The following is an 18430-nucleotide window of genomic DNA, read 5'->3' on the forward strand; positions in this document are numbered from 1 at the left end:
TTGTTTTTAGACACTTTTGACTTATTTCAAGTCTATTTTCATTTGAAATAAGTAGAAAAATCTGATAGTGGATCAAGTTTTTCTTCCTTATTACAAGCACAAAAAACTTCCTTTCACTGTCAGATTTTTCTACTTATTTCAAGTGAAAATTAGTTTGAAACAAGTGAAATTATCTAAAAACAAGTTAATTTTTAGGTGATGAGTCTTATTTTAAGTGAAAAGAGATTAGTTTTGACTAGAAATGAGACATTTTGACAAGAAATAAGACAAATATTCTTGGAAAGATTTTGAGTTTTTGCAGTGTGTGTGTGTGCTGTTCATAAAGAAGTGCATGTGCACGGCTGTGTGACACCAGACCCGGACCGCACCGCCGTCTGTTTACAGAAACAACAGGGCCAGTTCCTCGGTCGCCGCAGCAACAAGGCCACTCAGCTTTTAAAAAGTGAGAGCGCTCCAAGAAAACAAGCCTTTGTCCCGACTCATCATTATGCCGGGACGATCGGGGAAGGAAACCAAGGTGAAAGAATCTGAGTGTCAGGCAGCGTCTGAGTCTGCAGCTGAAAACTGAACCGACGTGAAGCAGAAAGGTCAAACTGATACACGATACGACGAGGCATCACAGTGTGTGTCGGACCGCGTAATAAACAGCCGAATACGATCCGAGCTCGGCCCGAGGACGTCAGACAACTGGGCCCGAGTCCGACCGGGTTGGAGGTGAGGTCACGGGGTCAAGGTAAGGTCTACGACGTCCTACCAGAGGATCCTGACGAAGATCCAATGCGATCAAAACGTTGATCCCTACAATAAACACTTGATGAGCTTTAAAGGGATAGTTCAACATTTTGGCAAGTTGGACCATTGCCATAATCCCTATAGTCATAGCAGTAGGTTTGTTACCTTTAATTGTCGGTGCAAGCTGTTTTTAGAACGGCGGAGCAGAGCCGTGAGCTGCTCAGAGCTACGCTACGGAGGCTCATGGGATTTCTTGGTTTCCCTCATCAAACTCATCAAATACACAATCCAACAACTCTACAACGCTCTGGTGGACAAGTTGTGACCTGCACATTCACCACGCTATGAGATAATAACACAACGTTACCAGACAGAGTTGTTTTAGAGGGAAATTCATGCAAAACCGCTGATGCGCGTTGCCTTCAGGGACAGTTTTTCATCAAGCAGTCTCTGCATTTACCTCTTAACAACTCTGTTTGGTAACGTTGTGTTATCTCATAGCATGGTGAATGTGCAGGTCACAACTTGTCCACCAGAGCGTTGTGGAGTTGTTGGATTGTGTATTTGACGAGTTTGATGATGAGGGAAACCAAAAAATCCCATGAGCCTCCGTAGCGTAGCTCTGAGCAGCTCACGGCTCTGCTCCGCCGTTCTAAAAACAGCTTGCACCGACAATTAAAGGTAACAAACCTACTGCTATGACTATAGGGATTATGGCAATGGGCCAGTTTGCCAAAATGTTCAACTATCCCTTTAAGGTATGGAGGCAAAGTGTTGTTTGTTTGTTACCTCAATAAATTTAAAGTAATTTCTATTTAATTTTTGTACATTTTAGTTACTAACATTAAAAGCGCACTCTTTTTGCTAGTAAAATAAAGAGTAAAAGGTAAAAAAAAAACAGATTTCCCAAAAATTACAACAGCAAAACGGAATTTCCAAAAATTAAAACGGAAAAAAAAGGAATTTGGGAAAAAATAAAACGGATTTTATAGGGCCCTACTACTGAGGCCGTCGGCCATGTTGGTCCTCTTAGAAAACGTCAGACCCACCTGTCCTCCGTTAGAGGTGGAGAAGATCCTCATGGTTCCTCCGCACTGCTTCACGTACCAGAGGAACCACAGCGCCGACACCTCATGGGGTTCAGACGTCACGTTCACGTTGACGAACAGCGTGGCGAAGCGGCGGACGGTGCTGGGAGACGAAGGGAAAGAGACAGAGAAAATGGGTTAAAGGGATACGCCAACATTTTTCTTTTTCGTGTCTTGCCTCACTCCCGAGTCCATGACCAGCAGATAGACACCGTCCTTTCGACTGTGCGTGCAGTAACAAGGGAGATAGAGCCGTATCGCCCGTAATTAGCTTAGCTCAAACGCTGGAAGTGTATAGGTAGTGTTAGCCTGCCTCCACCTAAAGTCATCAGAGAAACTCTTCAGCAACTCTAAACGGAAACCGGCGGGCCGATCTTCGTCTCAGAGCTGACAAAACTCTCCGGTAAGGCATCTTGAGCGGTCAAATGCCGCTAACGGGACGAGATCGGTCAAAACGGAGGGTTCAAGCAAAGACGGTTTATTTTGGTTCAAGCTAACTACATCGAGGGTAGGTTAGCTTCCTATTTCAAAGTAAAAGCACAAATTCTATCGTCATGGTTTTCTGTATGTAAAGGGCAACGGGTATTTTATTTTGTGAAAGTAACCGGAAGTGCGTTGGTCACAACGGCTAGCTTGAGTAGCGCCAAATTCGTCCGAACAAAATTGTAAACAGCTGGAATTTAGACAAATTAACGACACACTGCTGATCTAAACGGCTACTTTCTCACCTAAACATGTTTGAAATGTGGATAAAGTGATATATTTACAGAGTTTAGAGCTAAAATGAAATCAGCTCCAGCACTACTAAAGCTAGCCGTTGTGACCAACGCACTTCCGGTTACTTCCGGTTAACGTTGCTTTCGCAAAATAAAACACCTGTTACCCTTTACATACAGAAGTGCTTTTACTTTGAAATAGGAAGCTAACCTACCCTCGATGTAGCTAGCTTGAATCAAAATAAACCGTCTTTGCTAAGCTAAGCTAAGCTAATTACGGGCGATACGGCTCTATCTCCCTTGTTACTGCACGCACAGTCGAAAGGATGGTGTCTATCAGTGAGGCAAGATATGTAATTTAAAAAATGTTGGCGTTTCCCTTTAACATTAACATCAACAATGGGAGACCCAACACATGAAGGTCCATTGACTTGACAGTGAGTCTGACTGTAGCACCTGGTCCAGCAGATCCTCTCAAACAGCTGCTGCATGGTCATCTTGTCCCACTGCTCGGCGTGAGGAGCTCGCCACGGAGCTTCTCTGGGAATCTGAAACACAAAGAGGAGGAGGAAGAGGAGGAAGAGGAGGAGGATGAGCCAGCGAGCGACAAACAAATTTAATAAAGACGATAAGCTACGTGTGGAGAGAGTGAGAGCTTTACCTCCTTCCCCATCTCGTCCATCGTCCTCCACAGGTTGTTGAAGTCCAACAGGACGATGGGGTTCCACATGGGAGGGAAGGAGCCTTTGAACGGGTACGACTTCCCCTGTTGGACACATTTCATCCACATGGATCATAATTCAATATCATAGACTATTTGCACAACTGCTGATTGACATTGATGGTTTAAAATGTCTGTTAATGTGAACAGTTGAAGATGTGGAAGATGAAATGATCTGCAAAAGACATAAAGTTAAACATGAAACACTCTTTTTTTATCAGTGTATTATTTTAGTTTTCTACAGTTTCAGGGTGAAAAAGGGAAACAAAGCAGCAGCAAAAGCACAAAAAACTTGCTTTCACTGGCAGATTTTTCTACTTATTTCAATTGAAAATTAGTTTGAAACAAGTAAAAAATATCTAAAAACAAGTTAATTTTTAGGTGATGAGTATTATTTTAAGTGGAAAGAGGTTAGTTTTGACTAAAATTGAGACATTTTGACGACAAATATTCTTGGAAAGACTTTGAGTTTTTGCAGTGCAGGTAGATTTTTTGGCATTTACTCCTGAAAACTTGCCTCAGTCGACTTTGAGCCGACCTCCATTGTGCTTAGTCATAATGACTAAACTAGAGCAGCAGCTCGGCGCGTTGTGAAATATCTTAGATCCACAGAGTCATCAATCACGATAAGAGTCCACACACACCTGTGTTAGGGAACTACTGACTGCTCTGTTTCACAACCACACAACTCATTCACCAGTATGTGTGTGTGGTGGAGGCACCGTGCCATCAACTCTCTGGCGTGGCACATTTCACATTAAACTGTGTGCTGGCTGGTTTTTCTGAGAACTAGGTTCAGTTAAAGGTTGTTGGATGTGGACCAGGGCGAGTCAGAGGAAGACGGGGACAGAAACCAGGAACCCAGAAGCAGAAGCAGGGAGGATTATCTCTGGCCTCCTACTGAGTCTGCACAGGAATGTGACACAAAGCCTGACCTGTTTAACATCTATAGGAATTTACACCTCAGGACGTGGTGGTCCAATCCTGCAGCATCTATCGGGAGGGATAGTTCAACATTTTGGCAAATTGGCCCATTGCCATAATCCCTATAGTCATAAAGCAGTAGGTTCGTTACCTTTAATTGTCGGTGCAAGCTATTTTTAGAACGGCGGAGCAGAGCTGTGAGCTGCTCAGAGCTACGCTACGGAGGCTCATGGGATTTCTTGGTTTCCCTCATCAAACTCATCAAATACACAATCCAACAACTCCACAACGCTCTGGTGGACAAGTTGTGACAAGTTGTGACCTGCACATTCACCACGTTATGAGATAATAACACAACGTTACCAGACAGAGTTGTTTTAGAGGGAAATTCATGCAAAACCGCTGATGCACGTTGCCTTCAGGGACACACACTAAAAACAGTTGGGTTAAAAAATAACCCAATTTTAACCCAACTGCTGGTTCAAATAAGGACAAACCCCTTTTTTGGGTTAATTTTAACCCAACGGGTTGGGTTATTCTTTTTTTTTTTCTTTTTCTCTTAACCCATTGGGTTAAAATAAAAAAGGGGTTTGTCCTTCTTCAAACCAGCAGTTGGGTTAAAATTGAGGTTGTTTTTTTTAACCCAACAGTTTGGTTGTTAAAAACTACAGAGAGTGCTCCAAACTTTTCTACCAAGTGACACCACTGTCACAGAAATGAATGGCAGTGGTGTCACTGGTTAACAAGTTTGGAGCGCTCCCTGCAGACCTAGATTGAAAAGTGGTTAAGTGGTCCTCCAAGTACAATTACTTATCATTAGTACCTCTTCAAAAGAGAAAGAAAACTTTCTTGATTGATTACCTTATGTTTTAATATAAACCTATTAAAAGTAAACTCTTGTAAAAAAAAAAAAAAAAGTCAAATTACTTGAACAACCCAGGAATTGGGTTAAATTCATAGCCTATAACCCTGAAAATGGGTTACACTCTGGAAAAATAACGCAAAAATTTAACCCAACACCAATAACTCAGAAATTGGGTTACAGAGATAACCCAACATTTTTTAGCGTGCAGTTTTTCATCAAGCAGTCTCTGCATTTCCCTCTAAAACAACTCTGTCTGGTAACGTTGTGTTATTATCTCATAGCGTGGTGAATGTGCAGGTCACAACTTGTCCACCAGAGCGTTGTGGAGTTGTTGGATTGTGTATTTGATGAGTTTGATGAGGGAAACCAAGAAATCCCATGAGCCTCCGTATAGTGTAGCTCTGAGCAGCTCGCGGCTCTGCTCCGCCGTTCTAAAAATAGCTTGCACCGACAATTAAAGGTAACGAACCTACTGCTATGACTGTAGGGATTATGGCAATGGGGCCAATTTGCCAAAATGTTGAACTATCCCTTTAAACCTACAGTAAATCCACTTGGTTTCTGCTGCTGCTTTCAAATGATTGTGGTTTGGGGGCAAAGACGAGTTTGTCAAAGAGGCTCAACATCAACTGAGTTTTACTAATCTCTCAAAATAAAACAAAGAGATGTTCATACAGGAAAAGGACGGCGATTAGATTTCTGATGCTCAAAGATTCCTATAAGAAACCAAATCAAATCAACAGCCTCTTTTCAACATTATTCCAAAAATACATCAGCGTGTTGTTGAGAATCCCCCTGATGATCAATGACAGCCGCACTGAGCCTGAGTCAAAGACCGTTTCATTAAACCGTCACTTCCTGTTTATGTTCAGGACAGGCCTGATGTGGCTCAGCAACATCAAGCAGCTGGAAAACACACACACACACACACACACACACACACACACACACACACACACACACACACACACACTCTTCTAACCACCGTGGATGTTGAGTCACTGCTCACAACCACAGAAGACCAACAGGCCTCAGAGCTCTGAACCGATGCAAACTGATTCCTTATTGTCACTGGCAGAAACAAAACTACACTGTAAAAATTCAATCTTACCAAGAATATTTGCCTTATTTCTAGTCAAAATGTCGTTTCTAGTCAAAATAAATCTCATTATACTCAAAATAAGACTCATCACATTTAAAAAGTAGCTTGATTTCAGACACTTTTCACTTTTTTCAAGCAAATTTTCCACTTAAAATAAGTAGAAAAATCTGACAGTGGAGCAAGTTTTTCTTTCTTATTACAAGCACAAAAAACTTGCTTTCACTGGCAAATTTTTCTACTTATTTCAATTGAAAATTAGTTTGAAACAAGTGAAAACTGTCTAAAAACAAGTTAATTTTTAGGTGATGAGTCTTATTTAAAGTGGAAAGAGATTAGTTTTGACTAGAAATGAGACATTTTGACAAGAAATAAGACAAATATTCTTGGAAAGATTTTGAGTTTTTGCAGTGTCCAGGCTTTCTGTGTCTTAGTTCTCTCTAGATTACAGCAACGAGGGCGGGCGGACATGTTTTAGAGAGGAACAAGCAAGTGCACTTTGAGGATGGTTGATGTAGAAAGTAACACAACCTTGAAGAGACCGGGACCAACAAACCGTACTACAAGGAAACAATCCCAAACACGCAAAAGACAGAGTGGCATTGTTACAGCACACACAGTACTAGGAAGTTCAGATCGTCCCTGAGCCATCGTTAAAGGGATAGTTCAGCATTTTGGTAAATTGGCCCCATTGCCATAATCCCTATAGTCATAGCAGTAGGTTCGTTACCTTTAATTGTTGGTGCAAGCTGTTTTTAGAACGGCGGAGCAGAGCCGTGAGCTGCTCAGAGCTATGCTACGGAGGCTCATGGGATTTCTTGGTTTCCCTTCATCAAACTCATCAAATACACAATCCAACAACTCCACAACGCTCTGGTGGACAAGTTGTGACCTGCACATTCACCACGCTATGAGATAATAACACAACGTTACCAGACAGAGTTGTTTTAGAGGGAAATACAGAGACTGCTTGATGAAAAACTGTCCCTGAAGGCAACGCACATCAGCGGTTTTGCATGAATTTACCTCTAAAACAAGTGGTAATATCACCGACTGTTTATTTTTGTAAAGAAATCATCACAACAAGGAAAAAGTGTTTGTTTCTGTGGCGGGGAGCAGGCGCTCTGCGATCGGATAGTAATGTCTTTCCAGGATGTTTCAGAGTTCGGCTATCTGAGGTGAGTGACTACATGCAAAAACACAGAGTTTATACTGTTTATACTCTACACTATATGAGTTCAGTGGTGTCTCTAAGGATTCCAGTCATGTAACAGAGATATTTGATTGTTTCTGAGTCTTTGTTGTGGTTGAAAGAATTGCCCTCATAGTTTAGCATTGTCGCTATTGCTAGCGCCGTGTAGCCATGGTGTAACTCCGGTTTGCCTGCATCAATTTTAGTCGCGTTTTTTGCTCCCCCAAAACGATTTAGGGGTCAAAAATGGCCGTAATTCTCCTTTAAGATCCTGTCACTGTCATGATGTTTCATTTCAACTACTGTGAAAACTTGTCGTACGACGTGCACACCATGTGTACTCTGTGTCCATGTAATGTGTAGTAGCAGCTGTTCCAGCAGCCAAGCCCAACACAAATTTCCTGCTAAGGACAAATAAAGTTGATCTTATCTTATCCATTAATTGACTTACTCAGGAAGGCCTGACGCCCAAACGTATCAGACAGAGATTGTTCGAAGTTTGATTTAGATAATAATGTCAATCTCATTCTGAGTCCCACACAGTATTTTGAGGATCTCGTTTTTGCTGCTTTCTAGTAAACCACCTCTCAGCAGAGTAGCCTACAACCAGGAACCAGCGGTCCATTCATGCGTGTGTGTGTTGCTGCAGCCATGCATGGTCTCTCTGGCGTAACATCATTGACATTTAGATTGACGGGTAAATTTTTAGACACTTTTTAGCTTTTTTTAAGGATATTTTCACTTGAAATAAGTAGAAAAATCTGATAGTGGAGCAAGTTTTTCTTATTATTACAAGCACAATATTTGTCTTATTTCTTGTAAAAATGTCTAATTTCTAGTCAAAACTAAACTCTTTTCACTTAAAATGAGACTCATCACCTAAAAATAACTTGTTTTCAGATAATTTTCACTTGTTTCAAACTAATTTTCACTTGAAATAAGTAGAAAAATCTGCCAGTGAAAGCAAGTTTTTTGTGCTTGTAATAAGAAAGAAAAACTTGCTCCACTATCAGATTTTTCTACTTATTTCAAGTGAAAATTAGTTTGAAACAAGTGAAAATTATCTGAAAACAAGTTCATTTTTAGGTGATGAGTCTTATTTTAAGTGGAAAGAGATTAGTTTTGACTAGATATGAGACAAATATTCTTGGAAAGATTTTGAGTTTTTGCAGTGCACACAGTATTTTGAAGATCATGTTTTTTGCTGCTTTCTAGTAAACCACCTCTCAGCAGAGTAGCCTACAACCAGGAACCAGCGGTCCATTCATGCGTGTGTGTTGCTGCAGCCATGCATGGTCTCTCTGGCGTAACATCATTGACATTTAGATTGACGGGTAAATTTGTTTTAAACCCCATTAAACTCCAGCTTCCCCCTGAAAGACACAAAGAGCGGCTCCATATAATGATGCCTTTGTGCGAGTGCTCTCAGCTCTCACAGTGGATGCTGTTTTTTTTTTCTGGGATCACTCTCGTCCTGTTGTATTGGCTCGAGCTGCTCCACCGCTGAGCCAATAATGACCTCTCATTACATAAAGCATCTCATTTTGGCTTGTTATGTAATTCACTGGTTTTTATGGGGAGATTCCTTCCTGACCGCACCGACGTTAAAACGGCTCAATGAGTTTTTATTTTCTCTGTTAATTGGACTTGTTCGTTTAATCGTCTTTAATACGACTGCACATGTGCACGTCGTTTCACCTGCTGTTATCTGGCTTCATAAACTCACAGGTTTAGATCTGCACTGCAAAAACTCAAAATCTTACCAAGAACATTTGTCTTATTTCTAGTTAAAATGTCATTTCTAGTCAAAACAAATCTCATTATACTTAAAATAAGACTCATCACATTAAAAAGTAGCTTGTTTTTAGACACTTTTTACTTCTTTCAAACTAATTTTCACTTGAAATAAGTAGAAAAATCTGCCAGTGAAAGCAAGTTTTTTGTGCTTGTAATAAGAAAGAAAAACTTGCTCCACTATCAGATTTTTCTACTTATTTCAAATGAAAATTAGTTTGAAACAAGTGAAAATGATCTAAAAACAAGTTAATTTTTAGGTGATGAGTCTTATTTAAAGTGGGAAGAGATTAGTTTTGACTAAAATTAAGACATTTTGACAAGAAATAAGACAAATATTCTTGGAAAGATTTTGAGTTTTTGCAGTGTGAAAGGTGTCTGTTTTTTTGCAGGGTTGAGGTGAAGTGTTTATATTTATTTCCATTTGTGCGCTTTCTTTATGTTTTGATATTTCACCCTGGTTAGCAGGTGTCAACGCAAATCCATCAAAATGTCAAACGTTTGCGCTTATCTCTTTAATGGAGACAAAACCCTGTGTGCTCTATGTGCAGGTTTGAACTTTGAAAGTTTTTATCTCAGGAAAAGTTGAGTACAAAGAACCAAAACCAAGCGTGTCAGTTTTATTATTATTATTGCTTATATATCAGACAGTGGTGGATTATCAAAGGGTCCAAAGAAACCACCTGAAACGTGACTTTTTGTTGTATAAAAATAACACTCAGTGTCATTTTTACAGCAATGTCAGTCCAGATATAGACCCTATGTTGAATAAAGTGTTAATGTAGGAAGATGAAACTAGTGGGGAGAAGACGAAATACGGTTTATTTAAGTTGTACAATAGGTTTTTATCAAAGGGGAACAAATAATTAACGCTCTTTGTTTCCAGTCCATCAGACAGTAGGATAAACAGATGTTATTAACTCGTCTATAAGAGAAGGCGGCCGACGCTGTGAAATAACAGAGGGACAGGATGTTTGAGAAGCTTCAGGGAACATTTAGTGCTTTAAGTTCAGTCTATAGAAGAGTCTGTAGATAATGAATGACCTCTATAGGCAGTGTGTATGTGAAGCTTAATGAAATCGATTTAACGATTCATTTTCAATTAAAAATGCTCAGAATTTCCTGACCTAGAGTAGAAAGAAAGAAGCTGTTTGTGTTTTAAGTCTTTTTTTTTTCATTATGTAAATTGTTTTTTGTTTTTTTTGTATTCAGTATCTTTCATTTTTCTATGTTAATTTGTCTTTCTTTCTTTTCTATTTTTTTATGTTATGAATTTCTGTATTGTCTTCTTACTTTGAAGCACCGCTGTATTTTTATGAGCCTTTTTTGGCTTCTACCTCTCCTGCACAATGTTTAATTTGACTATTTTAATTGTTTATGCAGGTTATATAATGTGCAAATAAAAAAAACTAAAGTTGTTGGTGTGTTGACAAAGAATTGATTTTTTTTGTGTGTGTGAGAGTTATGCGAACAAGAGCTTGAAGTCGTTATGTTTTCAGTCGAACTGAGTAAAAGCTATAGATTTCTATCTTATTTTCTAACAGGATCATTATAATTTTATTGATTTAAGAGGAGCTGCAGGGAACATAAGGGCATGTTGCAGTGGAGACTCTGTATAAAGTTATTATTGTTGTATATAACCAATAAAATAAAATGAATGATTCCTGGTGCAGGGAAGATATCAGCACAGTTTGGACTTCAACCCTGAGTCAGCGTTTTTTAATCCGAGCAACTCTCACCTGAAATGAACTCTGGGTTATGGGAGGGCAAAAGCTTTACACTGCAAAAACTCAAAATCTTTCCAAGAATATTTGTTTTATTTCTTGTCAAAATGTCTCATTTCTGGTCAAAACTAATCTCTTTCCACTTAAAATAAGACTCATCACCTAAAATTTAACTTGTTTTTACACAGTTTTCACTTGTTTCAAACTCATTTTCACTTGAAAAAAGTAGAAAAATCTGCCAGTGAAAGTAAGTTTTTTTGTGCTTGTAGGCCTAATTAGAAAGAAAAACTTGCTCTTTAAAGTGGAAAATTTGCTTGAAAAATGACAATAGTGTCTAAAAGCAACCTACTTTTTAAATGTGATGATACTTATTTTAAGTATATTTAGATTTATTTTGACTAGAAACGACATTTTGACTAGAAATAAGACAAATATTGTTGGTAAGATTTTGAATTTTTGCAGTGTATCTATACCGACTAGGCTACAACAGTAACAGTGACAGAGTTCACCAGCAGCAGCAGCAGCAGCAGTCAGGAACATCCACCTCCAACAGGTTTCTAAAAAACCTCGATAGTTTCACTTCACCGTGACGATGAACCTTCTGTTTTCTGTCCGTCGTGTTGTTTTTGTTTTTGCTGCTTAGACACAAGAAGAAGGACCCAGAGGACAAAGTGTCCCACACAGTAGCTACAGCAGCACATCACCCACTGCACTCACTGTGCACAAAACGTCATGTCATGTCGTTGCCGCGGAACAACAGGTCTGTCGCCATGGTGACGGCAGCCAAGTGAATACAGAAGGAGGAGGAGGAGGATGCACGGCAGCATCTGCGTCCACATCAGCGAGCAGCAGCAGAGTCAGAGAGAGTACCATCACACAGCTGCTGTTTCTATATCACTGGGTTATTATGACTTTTAGATTAAAGGGATAGTTCAACATTTTGGCAAATTGGCCCCATTGCCATAATCCCTATAGTCATAGCAGTAGGTTCGTTACCTTTAATTGTCGGTGCAAGGTGTTTTTAAAGCAGCGGAGCAGAGCCGTGAGCTGCTCAGAGCTACGCTACGGAGGCTCATTATGGGATTTCTTGGTTTCCCTTCATCAAACTCATCAAATACTAGGGCTGACCCGATTATCATATTTTGATAATCGAAGCTTCGCGGACATAAAATCGATTTTAATTGAAGCTTCGGCGGTAACGTAACGTCTGACGTCTGAAGGTAATGGCAAACAAACACTGCATATCTCCAAAATCAGGCAGGTTTCCAGGATGCCAAGTCGCCTACTCATTTTAATGTAACCGTAATGTGATGTAATGTAATGAGAACCGCTGTCAAAAAGGGAAAAAGGAGGGGGAAAAAAAACGATCACAGACTTTCATTATCGATTACCATGGCAACGAACGAAGCTTCGAAGCTTCAAATTTTTTGGGTCAGCCCTATCAAATACACAATCCAACAACTCCACAACGCTCTGGTGGACAAGTTGTGACCTGCACATTCACCACGCTATGAGATAATAACACAACGTTACCAGACAGAGTTGTTTTAGAGGGAAATTCATGCAAAACCGCTGATGCGCGTTGCCTCCAGGGACAGTTTTTCATCAAGCAGTCTCTGCATTTCCCTCTAAAACAACTCTGTGTGGTAACGTTGTGTTATTATCTCATAGCGTGGTGAATGTGCAGGTCACAACTTGTCCACCAGAGCGTTGTGGAGTTGTTGGATTGTGTATTTGATGAGTTTGATGAGGGAAACCAAGAAATCCCATGAGCCTCTGTAGGGTAGCTCTGAACAGCTCACGGCTCTGCTCCGCCGTTCTAAAAACAGCTTGCACCGACAATTAAAGGTAACGAACCTACTGCTATGACTATAGGGATTATGGCAATGGGCCAATTTACCAAAATGTTGAACTATCCCTTTAAGAATCATATAACTACAGCACTGGGTTATAGATGTGTTCATGTGAAAGCATCACTTTTAATCATCTATGGGCTCAGATTCGGCTCAAAAACATTATAAGAATGTTATAGCAAAACTATAAAAGGATTATTTTAGAACAAACTCAGAGCTTCACTCTGATTTAACTCAACAAGCTTTACATCTTCATCCTCCTGAATGTTTTACTAGCACACCGCTAAGACAATTTCCAATACAATTTAAAGGTGCAATATTTTGGAGTATAGGTACTTTCATCTTGGAAAGAAATGTTCGAAAGGTGCTAAAACAAATATCTAATTGCTGGCCTGTTACCTTTTTCACATTTGCAGTGTTTAGATCTTTGTAATTTGTGAATTTCTTTAAGTTTTGTGATATTTTATGGGTGGAGGCTTCACTTAACCTCTCTGTTTTTTCCCCCTCTTCCTCCACTGTATGTGATCTACTGTATCTCTATGGTTTGTGCACTACATACCTTTTTTTTTCTTGTGCAAATAAACCATTAAACCTCTGTAAGCCTGTAAAATAAATTTGGTACATTCATATAAATCATTTTATAGCCGTCTTCTCTAAAGATGTTTACCCCCCTCGTCTCTATTATAAACCTAATTCCTTCCATATATACAGACACGACAATGATGATGATGATGAGCACAGAAAGCAACTGGTGTCCAGACTCGGTGCTGCCTGCGAACGTGCAAACAAACACGCCTCGGCCTCGGCCCCGGCCGCCCTGAGACGATCCTGTGCTGTTTCTCAATCTCTGATAAGCAGAGACAGTACTTAATCAGAGTCTGTTCCCCCATCTCCGATAGCGACGGCTCATTAATAAATCCTGTGCTGAGAGCTGAGGGCTGCAGCTGCCTGTTAGCCGGTAGTTTGCCGATAAGAAAGTCCCGGCGCTGCTGGCCCGGCCCTCTGGATTACAATCTGCCTCTGCTAAAGCTGATTAGCTACGCGGCTCGGTCGAAAGCTATAGCTCTAATTATTACACACACAGAGGCTCGGCTCACACGCTGTGAAGAAATGTCACTGTCATACATGTTAAGATCACTGGCAGCTCTGATTCCCTTTGTTGCTAAAGTTCAGACTACTGTACAGTTGGCTGATCTCAGAGCAGATACGACATGTTGCAAACTGCAGGTGACAGGAAGTGCACTGCAAAAACTCAAACTCTTACCAAGAATATTTGTCCTATTTCTAGTCAAAATGTCATTTCTAGTCAAAACAAATCTCATTGTACTTAAAATAAGACTCATCATATTAAAAAGTAGCTTGTTTTTAGACACTTTTTACTTATTTCAAGTCCATTCTCACTTGAAATAAGTAGAAAAATCTGATAGTGGAGCAAGTTTTTCTTTCTTATTACAAGCACAAAAAACTTGCTTTCACTGGCAGATTTTTCTACTTTTTTCAAGTGAGAATTTGTTTAAAACAAGTGAAAATGATCTAAAAACAAATACATTTTTAGGTGATGAGTCTTATTTAAAGTGGAAAGGGATTAGTTTTGACCAGAAATGAGACATTTTGACAAGAAATAAGACAAATATTCTTGGTAAGATTTTGGGTTTTTACAGTGGTGAAGGGTCGTGGTCTGATCTGGTTTGGTCTGGTTTGACTTGCAGTGGTTTAATATTGACGTGTCCTGATCCCAGGCCTGTGATAAACACTGACCTTCCACCACTGAGCATCAACAAATTTAATTAATTACAGAAGACTTTCAGAACTTGAACGTCTCGTCCCCCCGCTGTCTGACTCTGAAACTTCCAACCTCTAATCTCTTTAGTTGGATCTCCGGTTATATCATCATGCTTTTGTAATTCTGTTGTTGTTTTTCTTTCTTGTTTTGTCCTGCAGCAGAAACTTTCTGTAAACTTTTTAGAAATCAGCTGATCTCACTTACAAAGGTTTTTCATTCAGTTTGTGAACCTTTCTCTCACTGAGGGTTTTAAATCTTGGTCTCTGCAGCTGTCAATCACTCTGTCCCACTGTGAAATCATTAAACTCCTGTTTTCTAAGAAATCCTTATCCACCGGCTTTGTTTTGCTCACTTCCTGGACACCTATGACCCCACAGACGCTCAACTACTGAGCCACAACAGACTGAAACTGACCAAACCAAACATTTAAACAACATTTTACTGATAAATACTAACATTTCCACTAATCTCCTGTGTCTGAACTGTCTTTTTAACCAAATCACAGCCGATTAAGTCTCATTCTCATGATCTCCACTTACAAATTTAAAAAATAATATTATTATAATGTAATAATATTCATTATGTGGCCGAGGTCAAAAGCCAAATCTCAGGAGCTGCAGTTCTTTCTGATAAAAAGGTAAAAATGTGTCTCATCAACATTGTTGTGCATCATCAGCACCATCAGTGTTGTGTTGCTACGGAGACGCCCTGGACAACAAATCATGTTTTCATGTAAAAAAGGACGAAAAACATCACATCAATATTATCAATATATGATGTTTTTGCTGCGTACTGTGCAGTTTGATCAGCGCGTAATCAGCTTTCTGTGCAACATTTTGAATTATGTAATAATGCAATGTCTCAGTTTTTTTTCCTGCTGTGACTCTTTATTTAAACTTTATTGATCCCTGTAGCACAGACGTCGTCTCTTTAAGGAGGTTGGAGCTACAGATCAAAGGTTCAGATCGGTTTCCTGCTGAATAAAGACCTGATGACCGCTGTGTGTTAAAGGGATAGTTCAACATTTTGGCAAATTGGCCCATTGCCATAATCCCTATAGTCATAGCAGTAGGTTCGTTACCTTTAATTGTTGGTGCAAGCTATTTTTAGAACGGCGGAGCAGAGCCGTGAGCTGCTCAGAGCTACGCTACGGAGGCTAATGGGATTTCTTGGTTTCCCTTCATCAAACTCATCAAATACACAATCCAACAACTCCACAACGCTCTGGTGGACAAGTTGTGACCTGCACATTCACCACGCTATGAGATAATAACACAACGTTACCAGACAGAGTTGTTTTAGAGGGAGATGCAGAGACTGCTTGATGAAAAACTGTCCCTGAAGGCAACGTGCATCAGCGGTTTTACATGAATTTACCTCTAAAACAAGTGGTAATATCACCGACTGTTGTTTTAGAGGGAAATTCATGCAAAACCACTGATGTGCGTTGCCTTCAGGGACAGTTTTTCATCAAGCAGTCTCTGTATTTCCCTCTAAAACAACTCTGTGTGGTAACGTTGTGTTATTATCTCATAGCGTGGTGAATGTGCAGCTCACAACTTGTCCACCAGAGCGTTGTGGAGTTGTTGGATTGTGTATTTGATGAGTTTGATGAAGGGAAACCAAGAAATCCCATAATGAGCCTCCGTAGCGTAGCTCTGAGCAGCTCACGGCTCTGCTCCGCTGTTCTAAAAACAGCTTGCACCGACAAGTAAAGGTAACAAACCTACTGCTATGACTATAGGGATTATGGCAATGGGCCAATTTGACAAAATGTTGAACTATCCCTTTAAACAGCTGAGGCGTTGAAATGATGACATCACGACTGCGTCACTGTTATCACGCAGGATCAATTCACACTGATGGGTTTGTGTGTTTTTTTGTTTTTTTATGGTTTTCTGTTAATCATAAAAGAATCAGCAGCTTTAACCTTTTATCATTAAACCAGTTCATGTGGTGAAGATTCATTACTCAGTGTTTTTTTTTTTTGCAGAGTCAGCTGTGGGAGCTGCACACACACACACACACACACACACACACACACAGTCTGACAGTGATACGGGTGAGCAGCTTTTGATGAGGCACGCCGCCATGGAAACCAGCCAGGAAGCTACGAGAGGCGAGTGTGCAAGTGTGTGCACTGTGTGTGTGTGTGTGTGTGTGTATGTGTCATGGGTCTTTGAGTGGATCTTGCAGAGATAGTCGCCACGGAGACACAGGAGCTGGCTGGATGCGGAGGCTCAGTGTGCAGCTGCTGCAGCGACCGACCGACCGACCGTCGTCACGGTGACATTTCACAGCAGCAGTGAAGTAGGTCAGTGGTGCATCAGCGCTGAACACACGGTGGTGAGAGCAGAAGCCACGACTCAGCCTTGATTCATGTGGAGAGGAAATATCAAGCAAACGGGACCAATCAGCCGACGGCATCAAACATCTGTGTCCCCTCAGCCAATCAGAAGAGAGGAGAGGAGGAGAGAGCGCTCTCTGGTCTCTGTGAGTGAAGGATTCAATAAAAACCGAGCAGATTTCAGAATAAAACACTCAGAGAAACCACAAATCCTGCAAAGTTGTTGGATGATGGGTCCAGGTGGTGGTGAGGGGGCGGGGCTTAGTTGTGACATCACAAAGTGACAGGAAGTCCTGACGGCTGGTTTTAAGGCTCAGTTTCTGAATACAGGCTGTGTGCATTTCTCTGTGGACTGAGGCTTTGATACTTTCACAGTATTAATATAGAACCTAGAGCTGCTTTATAATCACACTACACATGGACATCTACCTTTATACTGTATGGAGCTTTAACACAAACATCTACCTTTATACTGTATGGAGCTTTAACACAAACATCTACCTTTATACTGTATGGAGCTTTAATACAAACATCTACCTTTATACTGTATGGAGCTTTAACACAAACATCTACCTTTATACTGTATGGAGCTTTAATACAAACATCTACCTTTATACTGTATGGAGCTTTAATACAAACATCTACCTTTATTTTGAAGGAGCTTTAACACAAACATCTACCTTTATTCTGAAGGAGCTTTAATACAAACATCTACCTTTATACTGTATGGAGCTTTAATACAAACATCTACCTTTATTTTGAAGGAGCTTTAACACAAACATCTACCTTTATACTGTATGGAGCTTTAACACAAACATCTACCTTTATACTGTATGGAGCTTTAACACAAACATCTACCTTTATACTGTATGGAGCTTTAACACAAACATCTACCTTTATTTTGAAGGAGGTTTAACACAAACCTCTACCTTTATTCTGAAGGAGCTTTAATACAAACATCTACCTTTATACTGTATGGAGCTTTAATACAAACATCTACCTTTATACTGTATGGAGCTTTAATACAAACATCTACCTTTATACTGTATGGAGCTTAAACACAAACATCTACCTTCATACTGTCAAATATTGAGCCTCCTCCTCCTTCCTTGTACGTGCAGGGGATAGTGGGTAGTGTACATTACAAACAGCTTTCTATGTAATTCAGTGAAAGTTGTGTTTGTATGTGTGAGTTTTTTGTGTGTCCATGCACTCCCTGAGGCCAGAAGCTCAAAGTCCATCTCTGAAGTTGACATTTATTGACTTGAACACAGTCTATGTTGAGATAAGGGCCCACACACACACACACACACACACACACACACACACACACACATATAAAGTTTCCAAGACCGATGATTTACAGTAGGGTTGGTTTAGAGCAGGGAACATGGCAGCGGCAGCAAATCAAATCAGGTGGAGAAACACAACTGTGTTAAGGACAGCGGTGCGTCCACGCTAATGAGATATAGAACAAAGAATAAGGAGAACAAAGACACAGAGAGAGAAAGAGAGAGAGAGAGAGATGTGGATGGCCTCAGCAGCGTTTCTTTCTTTCTTCCTCCCTTCTTTTGTTTGCTTCTGCCCGTCCT

At 40.2% G+C, this 18430-nt stretch overlaps 1 protein-coding gene across 1 annotated transcript in view; it reads right to left on the reverse strand.

Annotated features, from left to right (window-relative positions):
* Positions 1 to 18430, reverse strand: part of maoa (monoamine oxidase a) — a 60417-nt gene that overhangs the window by 14910 nt on the left and 27077 nt on the right. Inside the window, exons 4-6 of the mRNA XM_085766090.1 lie at positions 3198 to 3302; positions 2993 to 3084; positions 1782 to 1923 (exon numbers count right to left, since the gene is read on the reverse strand). Of these exons, the coding sequence (XP_085622216.1) occupies positions 1782 to 1923; positions 2993 to 3084; positions 3198 to 3302 (339 nt within the window). The remainder of the gene's footprint in view (positions 1 to 1781; positions 1924 to 2992; positions 3085 to 3197; positions 3303 to 18430) is intronic.

This window comes from Trachurus japonicus, chromosome 21 (genome assembly GCF_045865225.1).
Source record: "Trachurus japonicus isolate A0001 chromosome 21, Traja_1.0".
In the NCBI taxonomy this organism is placed as follows: Eukaryota; Metazoa; Chordata; class Actinopteri; order Carangiformes; family Carangidae; genus Trachurus; species Trachurus japonicus.